We start from the raw sequence: 24,904 nt of genomic DNA on the forward strand, positions 1-24,904 counted from the left end.
AGTGGAAACGAGTACAAATCCGTGCATTTCTCATTGCAAAGAGGCATCAAAGCGAGTTGCCATGCTGGTTTATCTGTTGTTGTGTTTTATGCTCAGTCTGCAGGCCCAGCTAGAGAAGTGGCCAGTGGCTAGACCTGTAGGTGAGTGTGCTCGTAATTTGAGTGCACTGATAATTAGGAAGACCGTGGAAGCCGCTGCCATCCCCGGTGGGTGTGATTTGTGACAGTTACCAGACATTTATTGTGAGCTGTGCACTGTTCTGATTGCTTTGTGTAACGGTGGTGGCGGTGCTGACGATGGTTGATACTGAAGCTGTTGTGCTTCTTCTGTGCCAAGCACTTTTTTTTTTTTAAATATTTTTTTAATGTTTTATTTATTTTTGAGACAGGAGAGAAAGAGCATGAACAGGGGAGGGTCAGAGAGAGGGAGACACAGAATCTGAAACAGGCTCCGGGCTCTGAGCCGTCAGCACAGAGCCCGACGCGGGGCTCGAACTCACGGACCGCGAGATCATGACCTGAGCCGAAGTCGGACGCTTAACTGACCGAGCCACCCAGGCGCCCCTGTTCCAAGCACTCTTTTCATTGTTTCATCCCATCCTTATGAGCACCCTGAGACATTTGAACTACTACTATCTACATTTTACGGATAAGGAAAATGAGTCTTAGAGAGGTGAGATCATTTGCCCAGGGAAGCAGAGCCAGAGGAGACCCAAGAAAGATGGCTTCACAACGCTGCCATTGATGAGTAGCAGAGATCCCGTTATTCTCCCCGGTACTTGGTATTTGGCCTTGAAGAAAATGCTTCGTTCCTCTCCTCCTCTATGTGTATCAATGACATGTTAATAATGCTTGCATATGAATGACCTCACAGTGTGGAGGTAACTCTGAGTGAGAAGTGGAACTTCTTCACACACACCTCTGTTTCTGTCTTCCCCTCTGTTTCTCTCTACTCATTAGTGTCTTTCTCTTCCCTCCCCCTCCTCCCTCTCGTCTTCTCTCCCTCTGCTCCTCCCCCACCATCCCCCTCTCTCTCCCCTTCTCCCTCCATTTTCTCCCTCTCTCCCCTCCCTTTCTCACCCTTTCCTGCTCTCCCTCCTTTCTCCCTCCCTCTCTCTCCCTCCCCCCCTCACTCTCCAGCTTTCTTCTTCTCTTCTCTTCTCCCTCCCTCTCTCCCTCTGGCACGGGGTTGGCCAGGCACTGGCTTCCTACTCAATGCAGCCGCAGTGCTAATTGTGCTGTGGGGAGAGGCCTCCCGCCCCAGCTCTCGGCCGAGCTTTCAGACATGTCAGTTACCACGTGTGCTGGTGTAGTGCACAGCCAGAAGTTGTACATGTGTGACTGGAGATAGATTTTGGCCCCATTTCTTGGCTCAAATCCTTGTTTTGTCTCCTAGGCATATAAGCGAAGATATTTTGGCTGTAGTTTCCTGCAATTAAAAACCCCCACAAAATTGAGCAAATGGACAGCCTGCTGTCTCTGATTTTAGAAACGGCCTTGCACACGGGTGACTGTTCTGTCATCTGACCGTTAAACATGGTCGTAAAATTTTACTGAATTTCAGTAAGGGTAACATAACCTGTGCAAAGCCACATCTTTATGGAGACTGTGAGCAAGACTGAAGTTAGGAAGTTTGCTACGTCCCCAAGGATCTGCATTCTGGTTATTAACCTTTCATCTGTCTGCTTTGATTCGTGCCCCGGACCTATTTCTAAGTGCCAGCTGTCCACATGCTGGTTATTCCGTTTCTCTTTCTTCTGTTGAGTTTTCAAAGAGGCATTCTCATCCTTAACCATCTACTATTACTGAAAACCTCAGGATTGCAGAGATCATCCCTGGAACGGTTCTTTGGACAAATATGACCCACCCAAGTGTGCAGAATTGAAGCCCAGTGGTGACTTGGGTAGGGACACACAGCAGGTTTGCTACTGGGCACAGTGAGACATCCTGGCTCTCAGGCCAAGGGGCCTCCCTGCTGCTGCCACACCACATGGCCTTGTCTCTCAAAATAAACCCTGATTTCATATGTAGGAACTTCTCGAAACATTAGGGTATTGTTTGGCAGAATGATTGTACCTCTTACCCCCAGTCTCTTCTGTATAATGAGACTAGGTGACCTCTAAGATCCTTCCACTTCCAAATCTGCTTTTATTCCTCTGAATATTCATTGTGGTCAGATTCAGTGAAATTCACTCTCTGCTTTTATTACTACACATTCTTTTTTTAAATGAGATATACATATGTATTTAAATGGCCCCATATTTTGTGAAAGTCCATTAATACGCAGTATTTATTTTCATTTAACACACACGTATTGAGCTCTCAACTAATGAGCACAATGGAGATACAAACGTGAGCTCCAACTTTGTCCTTAATGTCCACACCCAGATAGACTTTGAATTACAAACCTTTATTTAAATTGAAGTAAAAGATTCATTGCTTTTTTGTACTCTTTTTGAGCAGACTACTTTTCATTGTAGAACAGTGTGAGAATAATGATAAGGGCCATTGGTTTAACCTGTATCTTGTCTATCTAGAGAGATCATTAGCTTTTATGTTATGATAAGGTATACTCTTATATGAGATAAGCTGTCTACTTCAATCTTTATAAACTTAAAATGCAGCCAAGATTAAGCTTCTGTCCAAAGCAGCCTCAGTTTTAAAAGTAAACTGCCTTAGGGAATGGAATTCAAGACACCGGCTGGGTATAAAATCTGTACCTTTTAAATATAGATGCCAACTATGTACTAGGAAATCTTCTGTTGTTGATAGCAAAGGTATTTAGTAACTATTTTAATATCAAAGATTATGTAGATCCCAAATGTTAAAATATTTAAGATGCTATCTTTTCTCTTCTGTCCAGTCTGTTTTAGTAACCTTACGTGGCTTTTGGTCTGCAGATATATGCAAGCCGGATGCTTTTTGCGATCAAGCCAGACCACCCCCTGTGCAGTCGTACGTGGATGCTGCTTTCCTTCTGGACAGCTCCCGCCATGTGGGAAGTGCTGAATTTGAAGACATAAGACACTTTTTGGGAGCACTGTTAGATCACTTTGAGATCACCTCCGAGCCTGAGACCTCTGTCACTGGAGACCGGGTGGCCCTATTAAGCCATGCTCCCCCCAACTTCCTCCCCAACACTCAGAAGAGTCCTGTTAGAACGGAGTTCAACCTTACCACCTACAACAGTAAACGCCTCATGAAGAGGCACTTGGAAGAATCAGTTCAACAACTAAACGGAGACGCTTTCATTGGTCATGCCTTACAGTGGACCCTGGACAATATCTTTTTAAATACACCCAATATGAGAAGAAACAAAGTCATATTTGTGATATCTGCTGGGGAAACCAGTCACTTGGACAGGGAAACCTTAAAGAAAGAATCCTTGAGAGCCAAATGTCAAGGTTATGCCCTATTTGTGTTTTCCCTTGGCCCCGCTTGGAATGACAAGGAACTGGAAGATTTAGCCAGCTATCCTTTGGATCACCACTTGGTCCAGCTTGGCCGAATTCATAAACCTGACCACAGATACAGTGTGAAGTTTGTGAGATCCTTTGTAAACTCAATCAGGCGTAAGTCATAAAATCTGTTCTTTTTTTACACATTACAAGTATATTTGGTATTCCCAAAAGAAGGGTTGATGAACTGACATGTATTCCTGGAAACCTCTGTCTTCAAGGGCACTGCAAGGTCAGAAAGGAAAATTGGTAATGACGGGTGGTAGAGGGAGGAAACCTCTGATTTCTAGCATTGAATTTTCTGGCTCATCTTTTTTATGCCTCTGGTTCCCATGGAGAAGCAATCATAACAAGCAGCTGCTCACACATCTGTCTGCACAGAGCAATATAGTCACAGCCTGGACTTCAGCTATAAGGTAGAAATCCCTGCCATGTAACATTAACACACTGCCCTTCAATGGAAAGCTTCATCAGTTGACACACCGAACGCAAGAGCCAAAGAATAATTGAACAATTCTCGACTTTGCTGTTTGACAAGTTCCAAAGGCAAAGGTTTGAGGTATTAGGAGATACCATTTTACCTGCCAGAGTGAAACATGCATCCTTGCAAAACTTTCTCAGCCTTGTTAATGACTTTTTATGATGCCAGCTATTAGTGTAACTGGTGCCTATAAAAAGGAAACATGGGCTGTATTTCTTGGAATAATTTTGCCTTGAAACTATGCAGTTCACTTTGTATGCGATGGAATGGGTAAAAAGAAGCCATGTCCTAATGGCTCTGGAGGTTGAAAAGTACTCAATCAGATTTCTAAACATTTTCATGGTGAATGAACCCTTAGAGTTCAGATAAAGAAAAATGAACACACAGGCTGAAGAACACCCCCCAGTGTAGCTTAAGGGAGATTCTGATTGTGTCTCAAACTTGTCACTGACATTACACAATGAGACAAGTTAAGGTTGCAAAGACTGTCTAGTCCCATATAGGTGAGGCGTGAGGAACCTTGGGAAATTGGTGGCGGTACTGACGTTGTGTCCTCTAGTCCTGTGCTTCTCCAAATGTGAGTCTAGGACCTACATTATCAGCATTACCTGGGAGCTGGTGAAAAATGCAGAACTTCAGACCCTACTCTAGACATTCTGAACCAGAATGTACATTTTTATCAAATCGTCAGGTGATTCATATGCACATTATGGTTCGAGAAGCACTGGAGAAGCAGTCTCCCAGGACAAAATTTATGTGGATGTGTTTTGGAATAGGAATCAGAAACAGGAGCTAGAGAACAGAAAGGGGGGAAATGGGCCTGGGGATCATTCTGAAAAAAGTAATTACAAGGCATTTGTAAGGTTAGAGCCAAAGAAAACATCGCAAGACTGAGAATCTTGTAAACAAACAAACAAAAAACTCCTTATGAGGCAAAAAATTGCGAGACCATTTACGATGAAATTTCTTTGCTCAGTCCCCCAAAATTCTTTGTGGTGTTTCACGGGAATTAGCCAGACTGTATAAATAAATGACAACACCCCATTACCACCTAGGTAAAGGAGAAGAGATATTTTAAGAAGAATTACTTGGGGAGGGGAAAGATCTATAAAGTGCTTTCTGAAAGCCATTAATTACTGTGACACAATTATACACCACTTTTCTAGGACTTCAGTGTCTAGAAACCACCCATCTTTAAAATATAGCAGTAAAAGTAGAAATTGAAACAGGCTTTAACATAATCTTACCGCAAGTCCACGGATTCATACTCCTTCAACATCAACACATATTTATCAGGTACCTACTCGGAGCCACTCGCAGTTCAGGTGTGGGCCTACCAAGGAGCGACCGACCATAACAGACACCGTAACTGCCCTCCTGGAGAAGCTAGTTCGGCTCCCTTTCTGACTCTTACTTAACTCAATGCAGTGACAGAGGTAGCCATCAAGCACAGTCCACATCAGATTTAAATTTTCTAAGAGAAACAAAATTGCTAAACAACCTGATGCTTAGAACTAAGACAAAAAATCAGATGCACAAGAGGGGAAAGATCATAGCCTTGTGCCATTCAGTCTAGAATCACACAGTCCAGTCTGCAACAGCAGCTTTTGAGACAGTGCTGTATCACAACCCAGGACAAACTTGCTACTTAGAATAACCCTTGATCACCAAGGAAGAAATTGAATTGTTTACCAGGCCTGTTGAATTTAATGCTGCAAGGAAATAAATAATACACTTTTTTAAGTGTCCCATCAAAAATGGCTCCTAGATGTTTAAATTGTGTGGGGCACCTGGGTGGCTCAGTCAGTTAAGCATCCGACTTTTGATTTTGGCTCAGGTCATGACCTCACAGTTCAGGAGATCAAGCCCCGCATCGGGTCATGCACTGACAGCATGGAACCTGCTTGAGATTCTCTCTGTCCTTCTCTCTCTGCCCCTCCCCCATTGGCATGCTCATGCGTGCTCACTCTTTCTCTCTCTCAAAATAAATTTTTAAAAAATGTTGAAATTGTGTGGGCAGAGGCATGCTTTGTTATTATAAAAAATTAATATACCTCCAAATGAAGTGAACCACTAATGAATTAAACCCAAGATGGCACTATTGTTACTGTTAATGATACAGAAACCATAAAGGGAATATCCCTTTCCCTTTGCATTTTGATATTGCAAAGGAGCAAATAAAAAATAACTATTCTGACTAGTTCATGCTAATTAGAGACCAGACTTTTAGGACTGGCTCATAATATCTCCTCTAGTGTTTGACCAACTTTAGCAGCTAAAGGCATCTATTGGAAAGTAAGTTGAATGCTCCACCTGTAAATTCAGCAGAGATGTATTTTCTAAACCCAGTTTTAGAGACTCCCCTGAGAAACTTGCTTTCATCTCATATGGCCACCTTAGTTGGTATCTTCCTTTTATGAATATTGCAAAGGTGAAGTGATGCTTTGCATACAGAACAGTTTGCTGTAATGTCAATAACCATGAATAAGAGACTCATCACAGACGTTTCTCTTCCTAGGTGCAATCAACAAATATCCACCAATAAACTTCAAAATGAAGTGCAATAGATTCAGCTCTACAGATCTGAAGCAGCCCCCACAGCAGTTGCAAAGGTATTTTCAGCTTGATAGAACTTGATAAATGAATGTGCCCTCCTTTTTTCTCCTCACTCTCTATAGTTTCTTCCTCTTCCTTTTCTTCCTCTTTCTCCTTCCCCATTCCATTTGGATAAAATCTATTGCTACATGATATTAAAATATAATTTGAGGAAATAAGAGGTAATCAAAAATGACCAGGTTGATCTGAAAAACAAGCGATTTTTAAAAGTGGAAAATCTAAATGTTGAAATAAAACAACCAATGAGAGGGACGCCTCAGTGGCTCAGTCGTTTGAGCATCTGACTTTGACTCAGGTCAGGATCACATGGTTCGTGGGTTCGGGCCCCACGTCCGGCTCTGTGCTGACATCTCAGAGCCTGGAGCCTGCTCCAGATTCTATGTCTCCCTCTCTATCTTCCCCTCCCCTGCCCATGCTCTCTCTCTCTCTCAAAAATAAATAAACATAAAAAATTAAACCAACCAATGAGACACTTTAGTGGCAATGAGCGTACCTAATGACTGGATATTGGTTTCTAAATACAATTCCCCACTCAAAGAAGCCATGGTTTCTTAGATAAGCAGCTAATTCTAGGCAGTAGCAGGGAAAGTACAATGTGTCCCTCAAATATTTATAATGCCAGAAAGCAAAGAAGTAGTCAAAAACTAGCAGTGTCATGTGAAAAGGACAAAGGAGCAATCTTGAAAAGATTCCCAATGGTCCAATTTTGGATAGTTTGACATCAAAAAGAATAATGGTAATGGATTATAACAATGAGTTTTTAAAATCCACAAGTCTAGGGGGCCCTGGGTGGCTCAGTCAGTTGAGTGTCCAACTCTTGATTTCTGTTCAGGTGATGATCTCATGGTCGTGAGATTGAGCTGTGCCTCAGGCTCACTCTGAGCATGGGCCTGCTTAAGATTCTCTCTCTCCCTTTGCCCCTCCCCTGCTTGTACACACTGGTGCACATGTGCATGCTCTCTCAGTAAGTAAGTAAATAAAATAAAATAAAATCCACAAGTCTATATAGAGACCCCAAAATGGAGGAGGGTAGTAAAAGTTCTTTTTTACCAAATGTGCTGCTAGTAAATGTAGAAGAAAATGATAGAATTAAAAAATCACCAGTTTGTTATCTCCAATATAGTAACTGAGTCAAACAAGAATCAAGGAATGCTAAAAACATGGGGTGACAGGTTGTTTGGCAACAAGCTATTTCAGAGTGTCCCAGAGCCATTCACACATTACTAACTTATTACAAAAAAAAAAAAAAAAAGGAAATGTCCATGTACCTGGTGAGATCTGGCAATACCCACTGTAACCAAAATTTGACTTAGGTGCCTCCTGAGCTACATCACCTGTGTGAGATTCTTGCAGGGAAGGTTTGACCCAAGGCTCATAATAAAGAAACCTCTAGACAATTCCAGAATGTGGAGTTTTCTTCAGAATACCTGGCCTTTTCAGAGGTTTCAATGTCATGAGCAGCCAGGGGAAGTGGGGTACTATGCTAGGATGGGAGAGACTAAAGAGACAAAATGGCCAAATGTAATGGTGTGAACCTTGACTGATCCCAGGTCAGAAAAAAAGCTTATGTAAACGACATCTGGTGGACAACTGGGGAAACTTGAGGATTATATTATTGATTCGTGTAGATTTCCTTTGTGCGGTAATTGTATGAGGTTCGTATGCGAGAATGTCTTTGTTCTTGAGATAGGTATGTTGAAGTATTTGAAAGTAATGTGTATAATGTCTGCAGCCTACTTCCAGGTGATTTTCCTAAAAAGAAAGAAGATGGGGTTTGTGTGTATTTGTGGAGATATGAGTGTATGGGCATATACATGTGTGTGTGTGTACTCACACACGGAGTAATAAAATGGTAACATCTGGAGAACCAAATAGGTTAAAAGTGGACAAGTATTTATTTGTAGTTCTGTTCTTTACAATAGTCTGTGAGTTAAAAACATAATTTATAAAACTCATACAGAGAAAGACAGATACCATATGGTTTCACTCTTATGTGGATCCTGAGAAACTCAACAGGAACCCATGGGGGAGGGGAAGGGAGAAAAAAAAAAAGACGCTAGAGTGGGAGAGAGCCAAAGCATAAGAGACTGTTAAAAACTGAGAACAAACTGAGGGTTGATGGGGGGTGGGAGGGAGGGGCGGGTGGGTGATGGGTATTGAGGAGGGCACCTTTTGGGATGAGCATTGGGTGTTGTATGGAAACCAATTTGTCAATAAACTTCATAAAAAAAAAAAAAAAAAAAAAACTCAATGGATGAATTAATCCATCCAATGGATGAATAATAGGCACATCTAAAGAGAAACATAATGAACTGGAAAATAAAGCTGAAGAAATCTCACAGTGCAGAGAAGATAAATGTAAGCAGCTTAGAGACAGAATGGAATAGAAAGACCTAACCTATATCAAATTGGAATTCTTGGGATCAGATAAAATAGAAACAATTAATGAGACAATATTCAAATATATCAAGAGATGATCATTTTTAAGAACTTGTGGAAGACATGAATTAAAAGATGAAGAAATTACAAGGTACAACAAATAAAGCAACAGTTAGACATCGTGTAAGAAAATGCAGATGCCAAGCCAAAGGCCAAAACAGCCTGAAAGAAAAATTATCTACAAAGAAACTATAATTAGGCCGGCAGCTGGGTTATCAGTAGCAAAAGTGGAAGCCACAAAACTGTTAAGAACTTTTAAAGTAACCGAAGAACCTTTTTGTCAACTTAGAAAAACTGTCTTTAAAAAATACTGGTAGAAACATGGGAGGAGGAGCTAAGGTGGTTGGAGCAGTGAGGGGACCCTGGGCTTGTCTCATCCCTCGAATGCAGCTGGATCAACATCAAACCATTTTGAACACCTCCGCAGTCGATCTGAGGATTAACAGAAATCTGCATAATTTGAGGGAGAGAACATGCGAAGTACATAATGCAGAAAGGTGACCCGGGGAAGAGAAGAGCCTCAGCGTCCCAAAGGAAGGCAGCTGTTTTCACAGAGAGGAGGACGGGGTAGAGAGGGCAGCACTCCTGGTTTGTTTAAGAAAGCACTCCCTCTGAAAGCAGCTAGAGAGGAAGTGTGAACACATGCCCAGGGGACTGCGCAAGAAAACATTTCCCCAAAACCAGTGATGGGGGGGGGGGGAGGAGAGGGTTTCAATACCACCAGTTTTTTCACAAACAGCAGAGCCCAGAGTCTGAAGTTTGAGAAGTCGGCCCCTGGCAGTGCTTCAGCCAGGAAGCAGGGTGGAGCCCTGCGAGCAGGCCGTGTGGGCCACAGCGGGGAGAAGCGGTTTCCCTGCTTGGAGGGCATTGGATAAAGGTGATACGGCCTCTCCATGGCTAAAAACCTGGTGAGAGCCATCAACCCACCACACTCACTGGTATAGGAACAAAGTTGCTGGCTGAGGGCAGCAAACCCCGGCACCTGTTCCATGTTTTCCATAAACTCTGAGCGCTGTGCATTGGTGTGACCATTTCCTGGGACAAGTCAGCCCCAGCCACAGCCTGGTGAGACCCTCCCCCAGAGGACCACTGCGGGTTCTAGCCACAGAGGTCTCTTAAGTGTGGGGTTTTGAAACACAGCTGCACCTGAGACAAAACTCTGGAGGGAGGCGCCGTCTAGTAGGCAGATGGCTCAGACACAGGGGAAAGGTAGGGAGGTGATGAAAACCAGGGACATAGGAGGGGTGACTGATCACACATCGGTGAGGGCATGAACCACCCGCTCTGGAGACTGGAGAGCAGGGTGAAGCCGTTTTTACCATTAGTCCACCAACACTGATCCACCCCAATGAGATGAACAGCATCACCAAGTGAAGAATGGAGCTGTTACACCAAGCCCCGGCTACCCTGTGCTTTCAGGCGCATCTCCACCGGGGCAAGCCACCTGAGAATCAGAGCTGCAGGCCCCTCCCCCAGAAGACCAACACAAATCCTTTCCACCAGCTAGGCTACTGGCTGTAGACTGCTGCAAAGTTTCAGCTCTAGGGGAGACTGTTTCTAGGGGAAACCTCATTTGGAGGTTTTTGTTAATTTGTTTGGTTTTTTTGTTGTTGTTGCTTCTGTTTTGTTTTTGTTGTGTTCTTTGTTTCTTGGATACAGAAAGGACAAAATTTTTTATTTTAATTTATTTGATTTTTTTATTTTTAATTTTTGTTTCTTTTTTCTCCTTTTCCTATCAAGCTTCTCTTAACAAGCAGACCAAAACACACCTAGGATCTAGCTTCCTTTATTTGATTTTTTTAAGTTTTTTATTTCATTCTATCATTATTATTATTATTGTTTTTTTCTTCCTCCCAAATGACAAGACAGAGGAACTCACTTCAAAATAAAGGACAGAAAGAAAAGATGGCCAAGGATTTAGTCAATGCAGATATAAGTAAGATGTCTGAACTAGAATTTAAAACAACAACTGTAAGGATACTAGCTGGGCTTGGAAAAAGCATAGAAGACACCAGAGAATCCCTTTCTGCAGAGATAAAAGAACTAAAATCTAGTCAGGCCAAAATTAAAAATGTTATAACCAAGATGCAAACCCAAATAGAGGCCATAAAACAAGGGTGGACAAGGCAGAGGGGCAAGTTAGCGATGTAGAATGTATAATTATGGAAAATAATAAAGCTGAAAAAAAGAAACAAATGTCAGGGATCATTAAGGCAGGCTTAAGGAACTCAGCAATTTATTAAAACGTAGTAACACTGGGGGCTCCTGGGTGGCTCAGTCGGTTAAGCATCTGACTTCGGCTCAGGTCATGATCTCATGGTTCGTGGGTTTGAGCCCTGCGTCGGGCTCTGGGATGACAGCTCAGAGCCTGGAGCCTGCTTCAGATTATGTGTTTCCCTCTCTCTCTGCCCCTCCCCCACTCATGCTCTGTCTCTCAAATAAAACCAACATTAAAAAAAATTATTAAAAATACCATAATAACATAGAAGTCCCAGAAGATGAAAAGAGAGAAAAGGGGCAGAAGGTTTATATGTGCAAATTATAGCTGAAAATGTCTCTAATCTGGGGAAGGACACAGACATCAAAATCCAAGGAGCACAGAGAGCTCCCATTAAATTCAACAAAAGTGAGCCATTGCCAGATATATCAGAGTCAAATTCACAAAATACACAGATAAGGAAAGAATCGTGAAAGCAGCAGGGAAAAAAGTCTTTAACCTACAAAGGAAGACAGATCAGGTTCGCAGCAGATCTGTCCACAGAAACTTGGCAGGCCAGAAAGGAGTGGCAAGATGTATTCAATGTGCCGAATGGAAAAAAATGTGAAGTTAAGACTACCCTATCCAGCAAGGCTGTCATTCAAAATAGAAAGATAAAGAGTTTCCCAGACAAACAAAAATTAAAGGAGTTTGTGACCACTAAACCAGACCTACCTGAAATTTTAAGGGTGACTCTTTGAGTGGAGGAAAAAAAACCAAAAACCGAAATCAACAAAGACTAGAAAGGACTAGAGAGCATCACCAAAAACACCAATTCTACAGGTTACATAATGGCACTAAATTCATATCTTTCAATAATCACTCAGAATGTAAATGCACTAACTGCTCCAATCAATAGACATATGGTATCACAGTGGATAAAAAGCCAAGATCTATCGATAAGCTTACTATAAGAGACTCATTTCAGACCTAAATACACCTACAGATTGAAAGTGAGGGGATGGAGAACCATCCAACCAGCTAATGGACGTTAAAAGAAAGAGTCGCCACACTTAAATCATACAAACTAGATCTTAAAACAAAGACTAACAAAAAATGAAAAAGGTACTATAATTAAGGGGTCTATCAATTAAGATCTAATGATTATAAATATTTACTCCCCCAACTTGGAAGCATCCAAATATATACATCTAGCAAACATAAACACACTGCTTATAAAACAATAGGGGACTTTAACACCCCACTGACAACAATGGACAGATCATCTAAGCAAAAAATTAAGGAAACAATGGCTTTGAATGACACACTGGACCGGATGGACTTAATAGATACATATATCCAGAACATTTCATCCTAAAGCAGAATACACATTCTTTTCAAGTGCACATGGAACATTCTCCAGAATAGATCATATACTGGGTCACACGTCAGCCCTCAACAAGTACACAAAGATCGAGATCATACCATGGATATTTTCAGATCACAGTGCTATGAATCTTGAAGTCAACCACAAGAAAAAACTTGGAAATCCCTCAAATATATGGAAATTAAAGAACATCCTACTAAAGAATGAATGGGTTAACCAGGAAATTAAGGAAGAAATAATATATATATATATATATATATATATATATATGGAAACAAAGTGAAAATGTGACAGTCCAAAAACCTTTTGTATGCAGCAAAAGCAGTCCTAAAAGGAAAGTACATTGCAATTTAGGCCTATCCCTAGAAGCAAGAAAGGTCCCAAATACACAACCTAAACTTACTCCTAAAGGACCTAGAAAAGAAGCAGCAAATAAAGCCTAAAGCCATCAAATAAGGGAGATAATAAAGATTTGAGCTGAAATAAATGATATAGAACAAAATAACCCAATAGAATATATCATTGAAACTAAGAGCTGGTTCTTTGAAAGAATTAATGAAATTGATAAACCCCTACCCATATTCATCAAAAAATAAAAGAGAAAGGACCCAAATAGATAAAATCATGAATGAAAGAGGAAAGACCACAACACCAGAAAAAAACAAACAATTATAAGAGAATACTATGAAAAATTATATGCCCCAAAACTGGGAATTCTGGAAGAAATGGACAAATTCTTAGAAACTCACAAACTACCAAAACTGAAACAGGAAGAAATGGAAATTTTGAACAGACCTATAACCAGCAAAGAAATTGAATCAGTAATTAAAAATCTCCCAACAGGCAAGAGTCCTAGGCCAGATGGCTTCCCAGGGGAATTCTACCAGATATCTAAAGAAAAGTTAATACCTATTCTTCTCAAACTGTTCCCAAAAAATATAAATAAAAGGAAAACTGTCAAACTGATTCTACAAAGCCAACATTACCTTGCTTCCAAAACCAAAGATGCCACTAAAAAGGAGAATTACAGGGTAATATCCCTGATTAACATGGATGCAGAAATTCTCAACAAGATGGTAGCAAATTGAATTCAACAGTACATTAAAAGAATTATTCACCATGATCAAGTGGAATTTATTCCTGCACTGCAGGGGTGGTTCAGTATTCACAAATCAATCAACGTGATATACCACATTAATAAAAATTTAAAAAAGGAGAACTGTATGATCCTGTCAATAGATACAGAAAAAGCATTTGACAAAATATAGCATCCATTCTTGTTAAAAACCCTCAACAAAGTAGGGATAGATGAAACTTGCTTCAACATCATAAAGACCATATTTGAAAGACCCACAGCTAATATCATCTTCAATGGGGAAAAACTGAGAGCCTTTCCCATATGGTCACGAACAAGACAGGGATGTCCACTCTCACTGTTATTATTTAACAATAGTACTGTAAGTCTTAGCCTCAGCAATCAAAAAAATAAATAAATAAATACAAGGCATCCAAATCAGCAGGGAAGAAGTCAAACTTTCCCTATCTGCGGATGACATGATACTCTGTGGAGGAAACCTGAAAGACCCCACCAAAAAGTTGCTAGAACTAACACATGAATTTTGCAAAGTCACAGGATATAAAATCAACATGCAGAAATCAGTTGCCTTTCTATACACCAGTAACAAAGCAGCAGAAAAAGAAATCAAGGAATCCTATTTGCAATTGCACCAAAAACAATAAGATACCTGAGAATAAACCTAACTGAAGAGGTAAAATATCTATCCTCTGAAAACTATAGAGCACTTAAGAAAGAAATTGAAAAAGATGCAAAAAAATGGAAAAGCATTCCATGTTCATGGATTGGAAGAACAAACATTGTGTTAAAATGTCTATACTACCCAAAGAAATCTACACATTTAATGCAATCCCTACCAAAATACCACCAGCATTTTCCATAGAGCCAGAACAATTCTAAAATTTGTATGGAACCACAAAAGACTGCAGGTAGCCAAAGCAATCCTGAAAAAGAAAAACAAAACTGGAGGCATCACAATTCTGGATTTCAAGCTGTATTACAAAGCTATAGTCAAGACAGTATGGTACTGGCACAAAAACAGACACATAGATCAATGGAACATAATAAAAAACCCAGAAATGGACCCACAACTATATGGTCAACTTATCTTTGACAAAGCAGTGAAGAATATGCAATCAAAAAAATACAGTCTCTTCAACAAGTAATGCTGGGAAAATTGGATGGTGATATGCAGCAGAATGAAACTGGACCACTTTGTTACACCATACACAAAAATAAATTCAAAAGGATCAAAGACCTAATATGAGACAGAAAACCATCAAAACCCTAAGGAGAACTTAGGCAGTGACCTCTTTGACCTCAGCCACAGCAACTTCTTACTAGACACATCTCTGGAGGCAAGGGAAAAAAACAAATATGAACTTCTGCATAGTGAAGGAAACAATCAACAAAACTAAAAGGCAACCTTCCGAATGGGAGAAGATATTTGAAAATGACATATCAGGACAAGGGGTAGTATCCAAAATCTATAAAGAACTTATCAAACTCAACACCCAAAAAACAAAGAATCCAGTGAAGAAATGGGCAAAAGACATGACTAGATACTTTTCCAAAGAAGACATCCAGATGGCTGACAGACACATGAAAAGATGCTCAATATCACTCATCATCAGGGAAATACAAATCAAAACCATGATGAGCTATCACTTCACACCTGTCAGAATGGCTAAAATTAACAGGACAAGAAACAAAAAGTGTTGATGAGGATGCGGAGAAAGGGGAACCCTCTTGCGCTGTTGGTGGGAATGCAAACTGGGGCAGCCACTCTGGAGAATGGTATGGATGTTCCTCAGGAAACTAAAAATAGGGGCACCTGGGTGGCTCAGTAGGTTAAGGGTCTGATTTGGACTCAGGTCATAATCTTACAGTTCGTGGGCTGGAGCCCCGCATGAAGCTCCACAATGATGGTGTGGAGCCTGCTTGAGATTCTCTCTCTCTCTCTCTCTCTCTCTCTGCCCCTTCCTCTTTTTTCTCTCTCTTTCAAAATAAATAAGTAAACTTTTGAAGGAAGGAAGGAAGGAAGGAAGAAATTAAAAATGGGGGCACCTGGGTGGCTCAGTCAGTTGAGCCTCTGACTTTGGCCCATGTCATGATCTCACGGTCTGGTCTGTGAGTTCGAGCCCTGTGTCAGGCTCTGTGCTGACACCTCAGAGCCTGGAGCCTGCTTTGGATTCTGTCTGTCTGTCTGTCTCTCTCTCTCTCTCTGCCCCTCCCCCACTAGTGCTGTGTCTCTTAAAAAGAAATAAATGTAAAAAAAAAAAATTTTTCTTCAAAATGGAACTACCTTATGATCCAGCAGTTGCACTACTAGGTATTTACCCAAAGGATACAAAAATACACATTCAAAGAGGTACATGCACCCTGGTGTTTATAGCAGCGTTATCAACAATAGCCAAACTATGGAGAGAGCCCAAATGTCCATCAACCAATAAATGGATAAAGAATATATGGTGTGTGTGTGTGTGTGTGTGTGTGTGTGTGTGTGTAATGGAATATTAGCCATTAAAAAGAATGAAATCTTGCTATTGCAGTGATGTTGATGGAGCTAGAGTGGATTCTGCTAAGCAAAATAAGTCAATCAGAGAAAGACAAATACCATATAATTTCACTCATATGTGGAATTTAAGAAACAGACTAATATATGGGAAGGTGGGGAGAGAAGAGAGGGAAACAAACCACAAAAAGATTCTTAACGATACAGAGCAAACTATGGATTGATGATGGAGGCGGGGAGATGGGAGGATGAGCTTAGATGAGTAATGAGTACTAAGGAAGGCACTTGTAGTGATGAACACTGGGTGTTATACGTAAATGATGAGTCACTGAGTTCTACTTCTGAAACCAATGTTGTACTGTATGTTAACTAAAATTTAAATTAAAAAGGAAATAAAATAGAAATATAATAATTGTAAAACAAAGAGAATTAGGATAAACAAAAAACAATAGTTCACCACAAACACCTCTGCTAACGGAACTTCTAAAGTATGTACTTGAAGGAAAATGACCACAGAAGGAAGAGCTGAGATGCAATAATAATAAATGATCAAAATTTGTCAATATTTAGGCAAATCTAAATGTTTTATTTTAAGTAATAGTCATATCTAATTTGTAGAGTTACAAAAAAGCTGAACTTATTAACAAAGGTATGAACACAACATATTTGTTGGCACCTAGTGGTTTAACAGGAAAAAAAGTACTAATACTGCAAATATGAATAAATATTTACTAAACTTGAAATTATATACTGAACAATAACATCACCTTTTGTTACTTAAAAAAATGAAGTTGAGCCTTAAGGGTAAAGAAGATGGTACTGAAAAAAGAGACAATAATATACGTCAGAGGGAGATAAATGGAGTTAAAGGGTTCAAGAGTTCTAGGAACTTGAATAGTTTGGTCTGGCAGTTAGGCTACTGAAAACCTTAATACTCTCTTAAAAATGCATTAGAAATTTTGATGGCACATGTGGAAAAAAAAAATGGAAAGTAGCTAACTACCAAAAATGTAGCGTGGGAAAATGGAATAAAAACAACAGCATGATAAATAGGCTCTGGCTGCCAGCAGAGAGCCCAGCACAGGGCTTGATGTCACAGACTGTGAGATCTTGCCCTGAGCTGAAATCCAGAGTTGACAGCTCAACCAACTAAACCACCCAGGTGCCCCAATAAATAGTTTTTTTAAAAAATAAAAAGGCAAGAAAGGGGGGGAGGGAAGACAAGTAGAAGGCAGAAAGTAAGACAGCAGGATCAAATCCATTTAAATATAGCAGGAGTCATAATAAACATAAACAGACTAAACATGCCAGTTACAGAGATTGATGGATTTAAGAATGAAAATAAAATCCAGCTATACTTGTTTTCAATTATAGAGACACGACCACAAAATAATGACATGGGAAAAGCTGACAGTAAAATTATGGAAAAAAAATATACCAGGAAAATATATTTTTTTAAAATAAGCTACCAACTTAATATATACTGATATATGCAGAAGACGACACATACAAACCTAAAGATAACCATAAAAAGAAAGCTGGAAAGAGTATATTAATATCAGAAAAAATACTCTTTTAAACAAAACCATTTTGGTATTTTTTTAAGTTTATTTATTTTGAGAGAGAGTGGGGGAGAGAGAGAATCCCAAGCAGGCTCTTCACTGTCAGCACAGAGCCTGATGTGGGGCTCAAGCTCACCAACCATAAGATCATGACCAGAGCCAAAATCAAGAGTTGGATGCTTAACCGACTGAGCCACCCAGGTGCCCCGAAATAAAACCATTTTGCAGGAATGAAAAGCTAAATGTTCAATTCATGAAGAAGATATAACAATTCTAAATTTCTAAGAGGGTGTTAAAATAATCTTAAAATATACAAAGTGGAAATTGAAAAACTACAAGGAGAAATTGCCCTTGAACTGTCATCAAAGTTGGAGATTTCAGTACACAAGTTTGAATACTGATCAGTCAAGCAGACAAAAATGAGTAAAGATATTAAAGACTTAATCATAACAAACTTGAATTAATAGGCTCATTTAGAACCATTCGTAGAAAAATGAGACATTCTTCTGAAGAAGACATGAACATTAACAACTGTTGAATCAAGGTGGAGAGTTTACTAGGTGTTCATTGTGCAATATTTAAAAAAAATTAATGTTTATTTTTGAGAGACAGAGAGAGCCTGAGTTGGGTAGGAGCAGATAGAGAGGGAGACACAGAATCCGAAGGAGGCTCCAGGCTCTGAGCTGTCAGCACGGAGCTCGAACTCACAAACCGTGAGATCATGACCTAAGCCGAAGCTGAATGCTTAACCGACTGAGACACCCAGGGGCCCCTCATTTTTAACTTATCAAGCAGGTATCAACAAATCTGTAAGAATGGTGTCATATGATCCAAACTGATCAGAATTCAATTAAGTTAGAAACTAATAAAAGATATTTTTAAAGTCTATACATTTTTAAATTAAAATCACATTTCTAAATAATGAGCTAAAATTATAATGAAAACTTTAAAATATTTAGAACTGTATAATCAAGAGATCATATGTCAAAATTTATGGGATATGTCAGAAGTCCTTATTTAGGAAAGTTCATAGTCTTAATTCTTAGGGAAAAGTTTAAAACTGTAAAAATTAATGAGCTAAACATTGCTCTTGAGATGTTATAGAAGAAATTTTATATATATATATATATATATATACACACACAAAGAAAAGGAATAAGAACTTTGTATTTTTTAATTAAGATATTTTTAAGAGTATCAACAAAGGTAAAATTTCTTTTAAAACTTGACAATATACATATATATTTTTTGCATGTATGAAGTTTTTTAGAATTAGAAATAATTGAAGTAGTTAAGAAGTGTGTTTCAGTGGAAAACCATGCTGTACTAACACATACACACACACATGCTACCCATCTGAGTGAAATGAAATACGTACCAGCCCTTGGGAATCACACTTAGGCACATGTCTTGGACAGTGTGCCTACTTTTAGTGTGCACTGTCTACATTTCTGTACAATGGTCAGGGCCAGAGAGAGGCACTCCCAATCCAGATGTCCCAGCTCCAGAAGCTCTGAGAAGACTCTGCCTCCAGTCTCCTCACCTCGCTGGGAAGCAGGGAACTGTCCAGCAGCAAATGCTGCCTGAACTCAGGCCTAGAACAGGCCTGTGCAGTCAGTCCACAAAGAGCAGGGCTCCCCCTGCTGCAGGTGTCTGGTAGCATGGAAAGGAGCTTCCCATTTGCATCTGCACTGGGCTTCATCTATTTTGTAAATGGCGGTAACTGTCAAAGGCAGATGCGGAAGCCAGCCTGTACGAATTAAAAGGCATTTTTTGGAAACCATTCCTACAAATGCATTTTGTTTAAAGATCAGTATAAGTGGAGGAGATTCACAGTGCTTTTGGACAGGCTCTTCCCCCCCCCCCCCCCCCTTCTCCACATTGCCCTAGATAGACTGGAGGCTCAGCTTCTCCTATGTATCTGAAATGGTGAAATGATGGGAAATGGCTGGGGCATCAGGAATTGAGACATGAAATCCAGACCGCTGTTGGTGAACTCCCTGACGGTGCATTAGCCTGGGGCACCGTAGGCCTTCTCTGAGTCACCAAAGACTGTAATAAAAGGTAAGGAGCCACACAGCTAGCTGCTTCTGAAACTCCCTGTCTGAGCCTTTCACGAGAAGTGAGGCAGAATTGAGCACATGACTGAGGGAGTTGAGAATGCCTGCGAGGCAAGCTGCCTGCCATAAAGGTGACTTGCCATGTCTCAGAATGGTGCGTGAGAATTAGATCATTCCACTGTGAGATTTGTAAGAAATACAGGTAGAAGCTGGTTCTTATCAGATGGAAAAGAAAGGAACTGAACACAAGCAACCAAAGAGACAGATGGCCAGTAAGGGTGAGATTGTAGGGCAGCCTCTTTTTAAGTGCTTAGATCTGCTCAGAGACAATAAAAGACAGAGAGCCACCTGCTTATTGCTTCATCCAGTCAGGGGAGCTCTCGTGCCAGACTTCAAAGCGGTGACAGACCAGAGCCAGAACAATCAAATTGTAAAAAAATGGACACAGTCACCAGTGCCATATGAATAATACATCTGTCGTAATTCTGCCTTCCAAAATCTGTGTTCTAGACACACAAGATGAGCATTAAAAAAAGTGTCTGGAAATAGAAGCAGTCTTGTCTGTGTTTTCTACTCCAGCACATCCAGTCAACTAGTAAATTTAGCATAGCTGACTCCCGATTATCTGCGTAGATGGAGGAATCTGTGACCACAGAGAACTGAAATCTCCAATTAGTACTACCCACCTCATTTTGTCTAGCCGCCATGTTTACACAAGCTTTACTGGAGTTGGGCACAAGATGCAAAATGATTGGCTGCATTTCATTCCTGTTTCTTACCTTGACTGCCTGTTGTGGAGTTACCAATCGGTAAAGAAGCATCTCAATAATACGGAGTAAAAGGAAAACCAGAAATTCTGATTCCCAAACAGGGTAATCAAATGATTCTTAACAGATGCTTATCAAATACAAGCTCCTGTGTACAACTGTGGGGAAAAAAATTCAGAGATATTGTACTTATCATGTTCAACACTTTTGAGAATAAAAGTATTGGAGGAAGGAAAAAAGATAGCAATGGCATGCTATAGAAGCAGTTAGCAATTTAACAGCTTTTTCTTAACGAGGAAGAAGGATGAAAGAAAGATAACTTACCATAGAAAGGATCCAATGGAAAGGGGAAGTCGGCGGAGGGGTGGAGAGACCAGTGTAGATAAAATAAACCCGAGACACAAAAACAGTGTGCTCCAGACTCAGAAGAATACGTACTCCATGATTGGTAGAGATGTTCTGTGCATATAGACAATTAAGACTTTGGAGAATTTGAGCTCTTAATATTTAGTTCTGGAATTAAGAAAATAGAAGAGCAAAAGTGGGAGAAGGTGTGAGAAAACTGTATTTGCACTAAAATTTAGCTTTCTTGGTAACTGGGAGAAGTTTGCTGATCAGCTTGGTACATTCCTAAAAGCACTGATGGAAGTGAATGGAGATACACTTTGGGATTGGAGTTTCAGAAGCCCAGACATAGAGTATATAATGGCATGGTTCTCTATTGGTTTAATGTCTCTTTCACTTCTCTCATTATAGAGGCAAGAATATGGGGACGGGGAAGACGGAAGGGTGTGCACATATGCATGCATGCATGTGTATGTGAGGCAGAGAAGTGTAGTAATTTTAAATTCTTTGTCTTTTGCTTACTCATTTTCTAAATATTTTTGTTTTCATGAGAGATCAGATTAAAGCTGATGAAAGCAGAAAAATCCAAATATGAAGCAATGGTACTTAGAGTGAATACTGGTACTGTTTTCCTGATTTCAATGTTTTAGAGTTCTCTTGACTCTTCCCTTGACCACAATACAGCAAATTTGTGAGGCTTATAGGTACTGATAAGCCTTCTCATATTACGCTACCAGGCTCTCACACATTCATTCTAAAAATATTTACAAGGAATTTATGTGCCAAGCTCCTCCTACCTTCTTAGCTGTCCAACCTGCCCCAGGCCATCTGCTTTCCTGTGGTTCTGCACCCATATCCAGATGCTCCTGATAGCATGACATTTTTCATTTCACTTTCTTATTCCAAATACCTTGATAGTTTTCCATAGTATCTCAAATTAAAACCTGGTTCATTGGAAGTAACACAAAGCTCTTACTATCAGACGGTTGGGTTAGTCTCAGTTCTGTCCCTGATGTTTACCTCTGTATGTGCTATTTCCTCATCTGTAATCACCAGAGCACCATGGTAACTAGTCTAGAGAACTTCAAATGTTGCTCACAACATAGGTTGTTTTTATTCCCATTCTACACCTGAGGAAACAAGAATCACTCTAGTTAAATGATTTTCTCAGAGCTACTCAGCCAGTAAGTAGAGGGGCTGGAATATAAGATATTTATGGATCTAAAGTTCTTTCCAACACCTCCCTGTAAAATAAGGTTGCCTGAAATGCCTCCCTTCCTGAGCTGTCCAATACAGTAACCACTAGCTTTCAATTAAATGAAATTATAAATTGAGTTCCTCAGTCATGCCACATTTCAAGTGCTCAGTAAACATATGTGGCTATTGGCTGCCATACTGGCCAGTGAAGATTATAGGACATTTCCACCAGCACGGTTTTACTGAATAGGTTAGAATTGTAGTATTTGGCTTCTCTGATTCCTTGACCTCTCAATCTGGCATTCAAGGCCTTCCAGAGTCTGACCCCAGCTGTCCTTTTCTGTTGAAATATTCATGACCCCCAAACTCTTTATGTGCCTGCCAGACTGGGCATAATTTTTATGTCTCCTGTTATATGCAACAGTGCCTTCCATAGAGAGTCAACATTTGGATGGATGGATGGATGGATGAACAGATGGAAGAAGTGAAGAATGGATGGATAGGAGGGAGGGAAGAAAGGAGTGGCATTCATTCATGTTTCCATTAGATAAATGTTTATTGAGTATCCACTATATGCCCTTCTAAGGTTCCTGGGATTGCTAGGATTACATGACATGGTCTTGTGAAATTTTCTGCCTGGGCAGGTAGAATAGAGGAGAATACATCACAAAGAAATTTATAAATAAATACTCAGTGATGTGTTATGAAAAAAGTGAGCATATTGTGCTGGGCATCCAGAAGACTGCAGCCTGGGAGAAGAACTATAGATACGGTCATCTCTAATGAGGTACCATTTGACTTCAAATCTGAATAATCAGGAACCAGCCATATGAAGTTCTGGGTGGAACATGTTCTATAAAGAAGAAACTTTGCTGTTGAAATGATCTTGATACTGTGACCAAATGTCTGCTGTCTTATTCTCAGCTTCTGTTAGATCTGTCCAGTGTAAGTCTTCAGTTTCATAGTCTTAATAAAACTACCCTGAAGGGAGGGTGTAGCAAGGAAGGAGATGACAACATTGAGGAAGATGGAATTAACATAGTCTATTAAAGTAGAAATGGCATTTATCTTCTATGATGTTTCTCTTCTTTCGTTGTACAGCTTTGTTCTTGGACCACATAAAGCTGCTCTCAGGGATGCATTGCAGAGAGCCAGATTCTTTCAAGACAAAAAATACCTTTCAAGAGTAGCAAGAGGCAGCAGAGACGATACTGTTCAAAATCTTATCAGAAACACACCCCATACCTTTAAAAATGGAAGAAAGGTGATAAAAACTGCTCCAAGACAACAATGATAAAGGAAGTGCTTGAAGGATTTAGCCTTTGAAAGGATGGTAAGCCTCTGGTTTTGAGTAACTCAGTTCACTGCCATTAACTACGGACAACTTTTATTTGGATATCCAGCCATATCCAGAGGTCCACTCTGGAGGGCTGGACAAAACACGGATTGTAGATTATCAGGCAGCTTGACCCCTGGCATTCGTTTCTTGTCCATTTCTTTGAGCATTCCTGATAATTCCGGCACTCTGATACTTTCAAGAACTTATTAAAAGATGGAAGAATGAAAGAAATGTTCTGAAAAGTCTAATAGAGATATAATTTGAAGGTAAAATTTAAACATATATATATGAGCCAATGTTAATTCTTTTGATTGCAGGTCTCTGTTCAGTCCACTTTCTTCAAACCAAGATTTTGTTTTCTATTTAGTACTGTTAAAGGCTCATCTGTTTAACCAAAGGTTAACGTTCTGAGAGACCCCAACATTTACATTTCGAAATCGATGCTTCTGTGTCAATTTTGATAATTTGACTTCCCGTGATGCCATTTAAATACACCACTGTCTCTGTGTAGAATGGCTAACCTTCTGATAGGCTTGTGCTGGCAGGTCTTCTCCCACCTTCTGCAGTCGTTTGCAGGGACAGAGAAGAAGCAGAGTCATTTTCTCTGCTCCAACTCCTCCTTAACTCACTGAGAAACTTGTGAATTCCCCCAAAACATAAATAACTGCTTTTGAGCTGGAAGTTCCCTCATGATATAGAGAGCCTCGTGCCTGGCCATTTTTATGGACTTTTATTCTTTACCATTATTGTCATATATTATTCTTTACTAATCTCTATATTCTTTAGGCAAAAAGAGTCAAGACAACTTGTCATGGGTGAAGCTGTGTTACTTTTACCCATCAGGTAGCTATTTAGTCAATGGTGAATAGTACCAAACAGGACTGACCGAGATCTAGAGTCTTAAATACATACTGAGTTTGGAAAAGATAAAGTTGTTCATGTTTTAAGCCACAAATCCATCCGGGGCTGCAGAGATGTAAAGAGATTAGAGTAAGTTAAAGCAGGAAGGGTCTTGCAAGTGCCTAGCGTCTAGTAGCATTCTGACAGCTTGCTCCCGCCTCACCCCCCATCAAGATCACATAACTAACTCTTAACCTTTATGAAGGGCTAATATTTCCAACCACTAAATGCCAGAGTAGCATTATTTGAGACACAATGTTTGGACCTTACCTCGAATTCTCAGAGCTGGCTCCAGCGTTGGTAAACCATGGCCCTGCTTGGCAGAACCTCTCTTCAGGGGGGGGAGACTTTCTTTGGACGCAGGGGGCAGATGGCTACCGACACCTAAGACCAGTAGGTGATTTTCTTTTCCGTATCGCTCTTCATAAAAGCTAGGAAAGAAGGGTCACCTACGCTGTGTTTTAAAACCACTTCTGCCATCCGTACTCAGGCAATTCCATAGAGATAGCTCCCAATGTCTTCAGAGGGGGGAGGAGTTAAAATGTCACATTCATACTCAGGAAATAG

The 24,904-nt window shown here is 40.2% G+C and overlaps 1 protein-coding gene across 1 annotated transcript in view; it reads left to right on the top strand.

Annotated features, from left to right (window-relative positions):
• The window catches only part of COL6A6 (collagen type VI alpha 6 chain), a 118,096-nt gene extending 94,704 nt beyond the window's left edge, over positions 1 to 23,392 (top strand). The window contains exons 34-36 of the mRNA XM_047100389.1: positions 2,900 to 3,571; positions 6,457 to 6,550; positions 23,200 to 23,392. Coding sequence (XP_046956345.1) covers positions 2,900 to 3,571; positions 6,457 to 6,550; positions 23,200 to 23,392 — 959 coding nt within the window. The remainder of the gene's footprint in view (positions 1 to 2,899; positions 3,572 to 6,456; positions 6,551 to 23,199) is intronic.
• Positions 23,393 to 24,904: the final 1,512 nt, after the last annotated feature.

This window comes from Lynx rufus, unplaced genomic scaffold (assembly GCF_022079265.1).
Source record: "Lynx rufus isolate CCGP_SWC_20201006 ecotype Redwood Valley unplaced genomic scaffold, mLynRuf1.p SCAF_5, whole genome shotgun sequence".
In the NCBI taxonomy this organism is placed as follows: domain Eukaryota; kingdom Metazoa; phylum Chordata; class Mammalia; order Carnivora; family Felidae; genus Lynx; species Lynx rufus.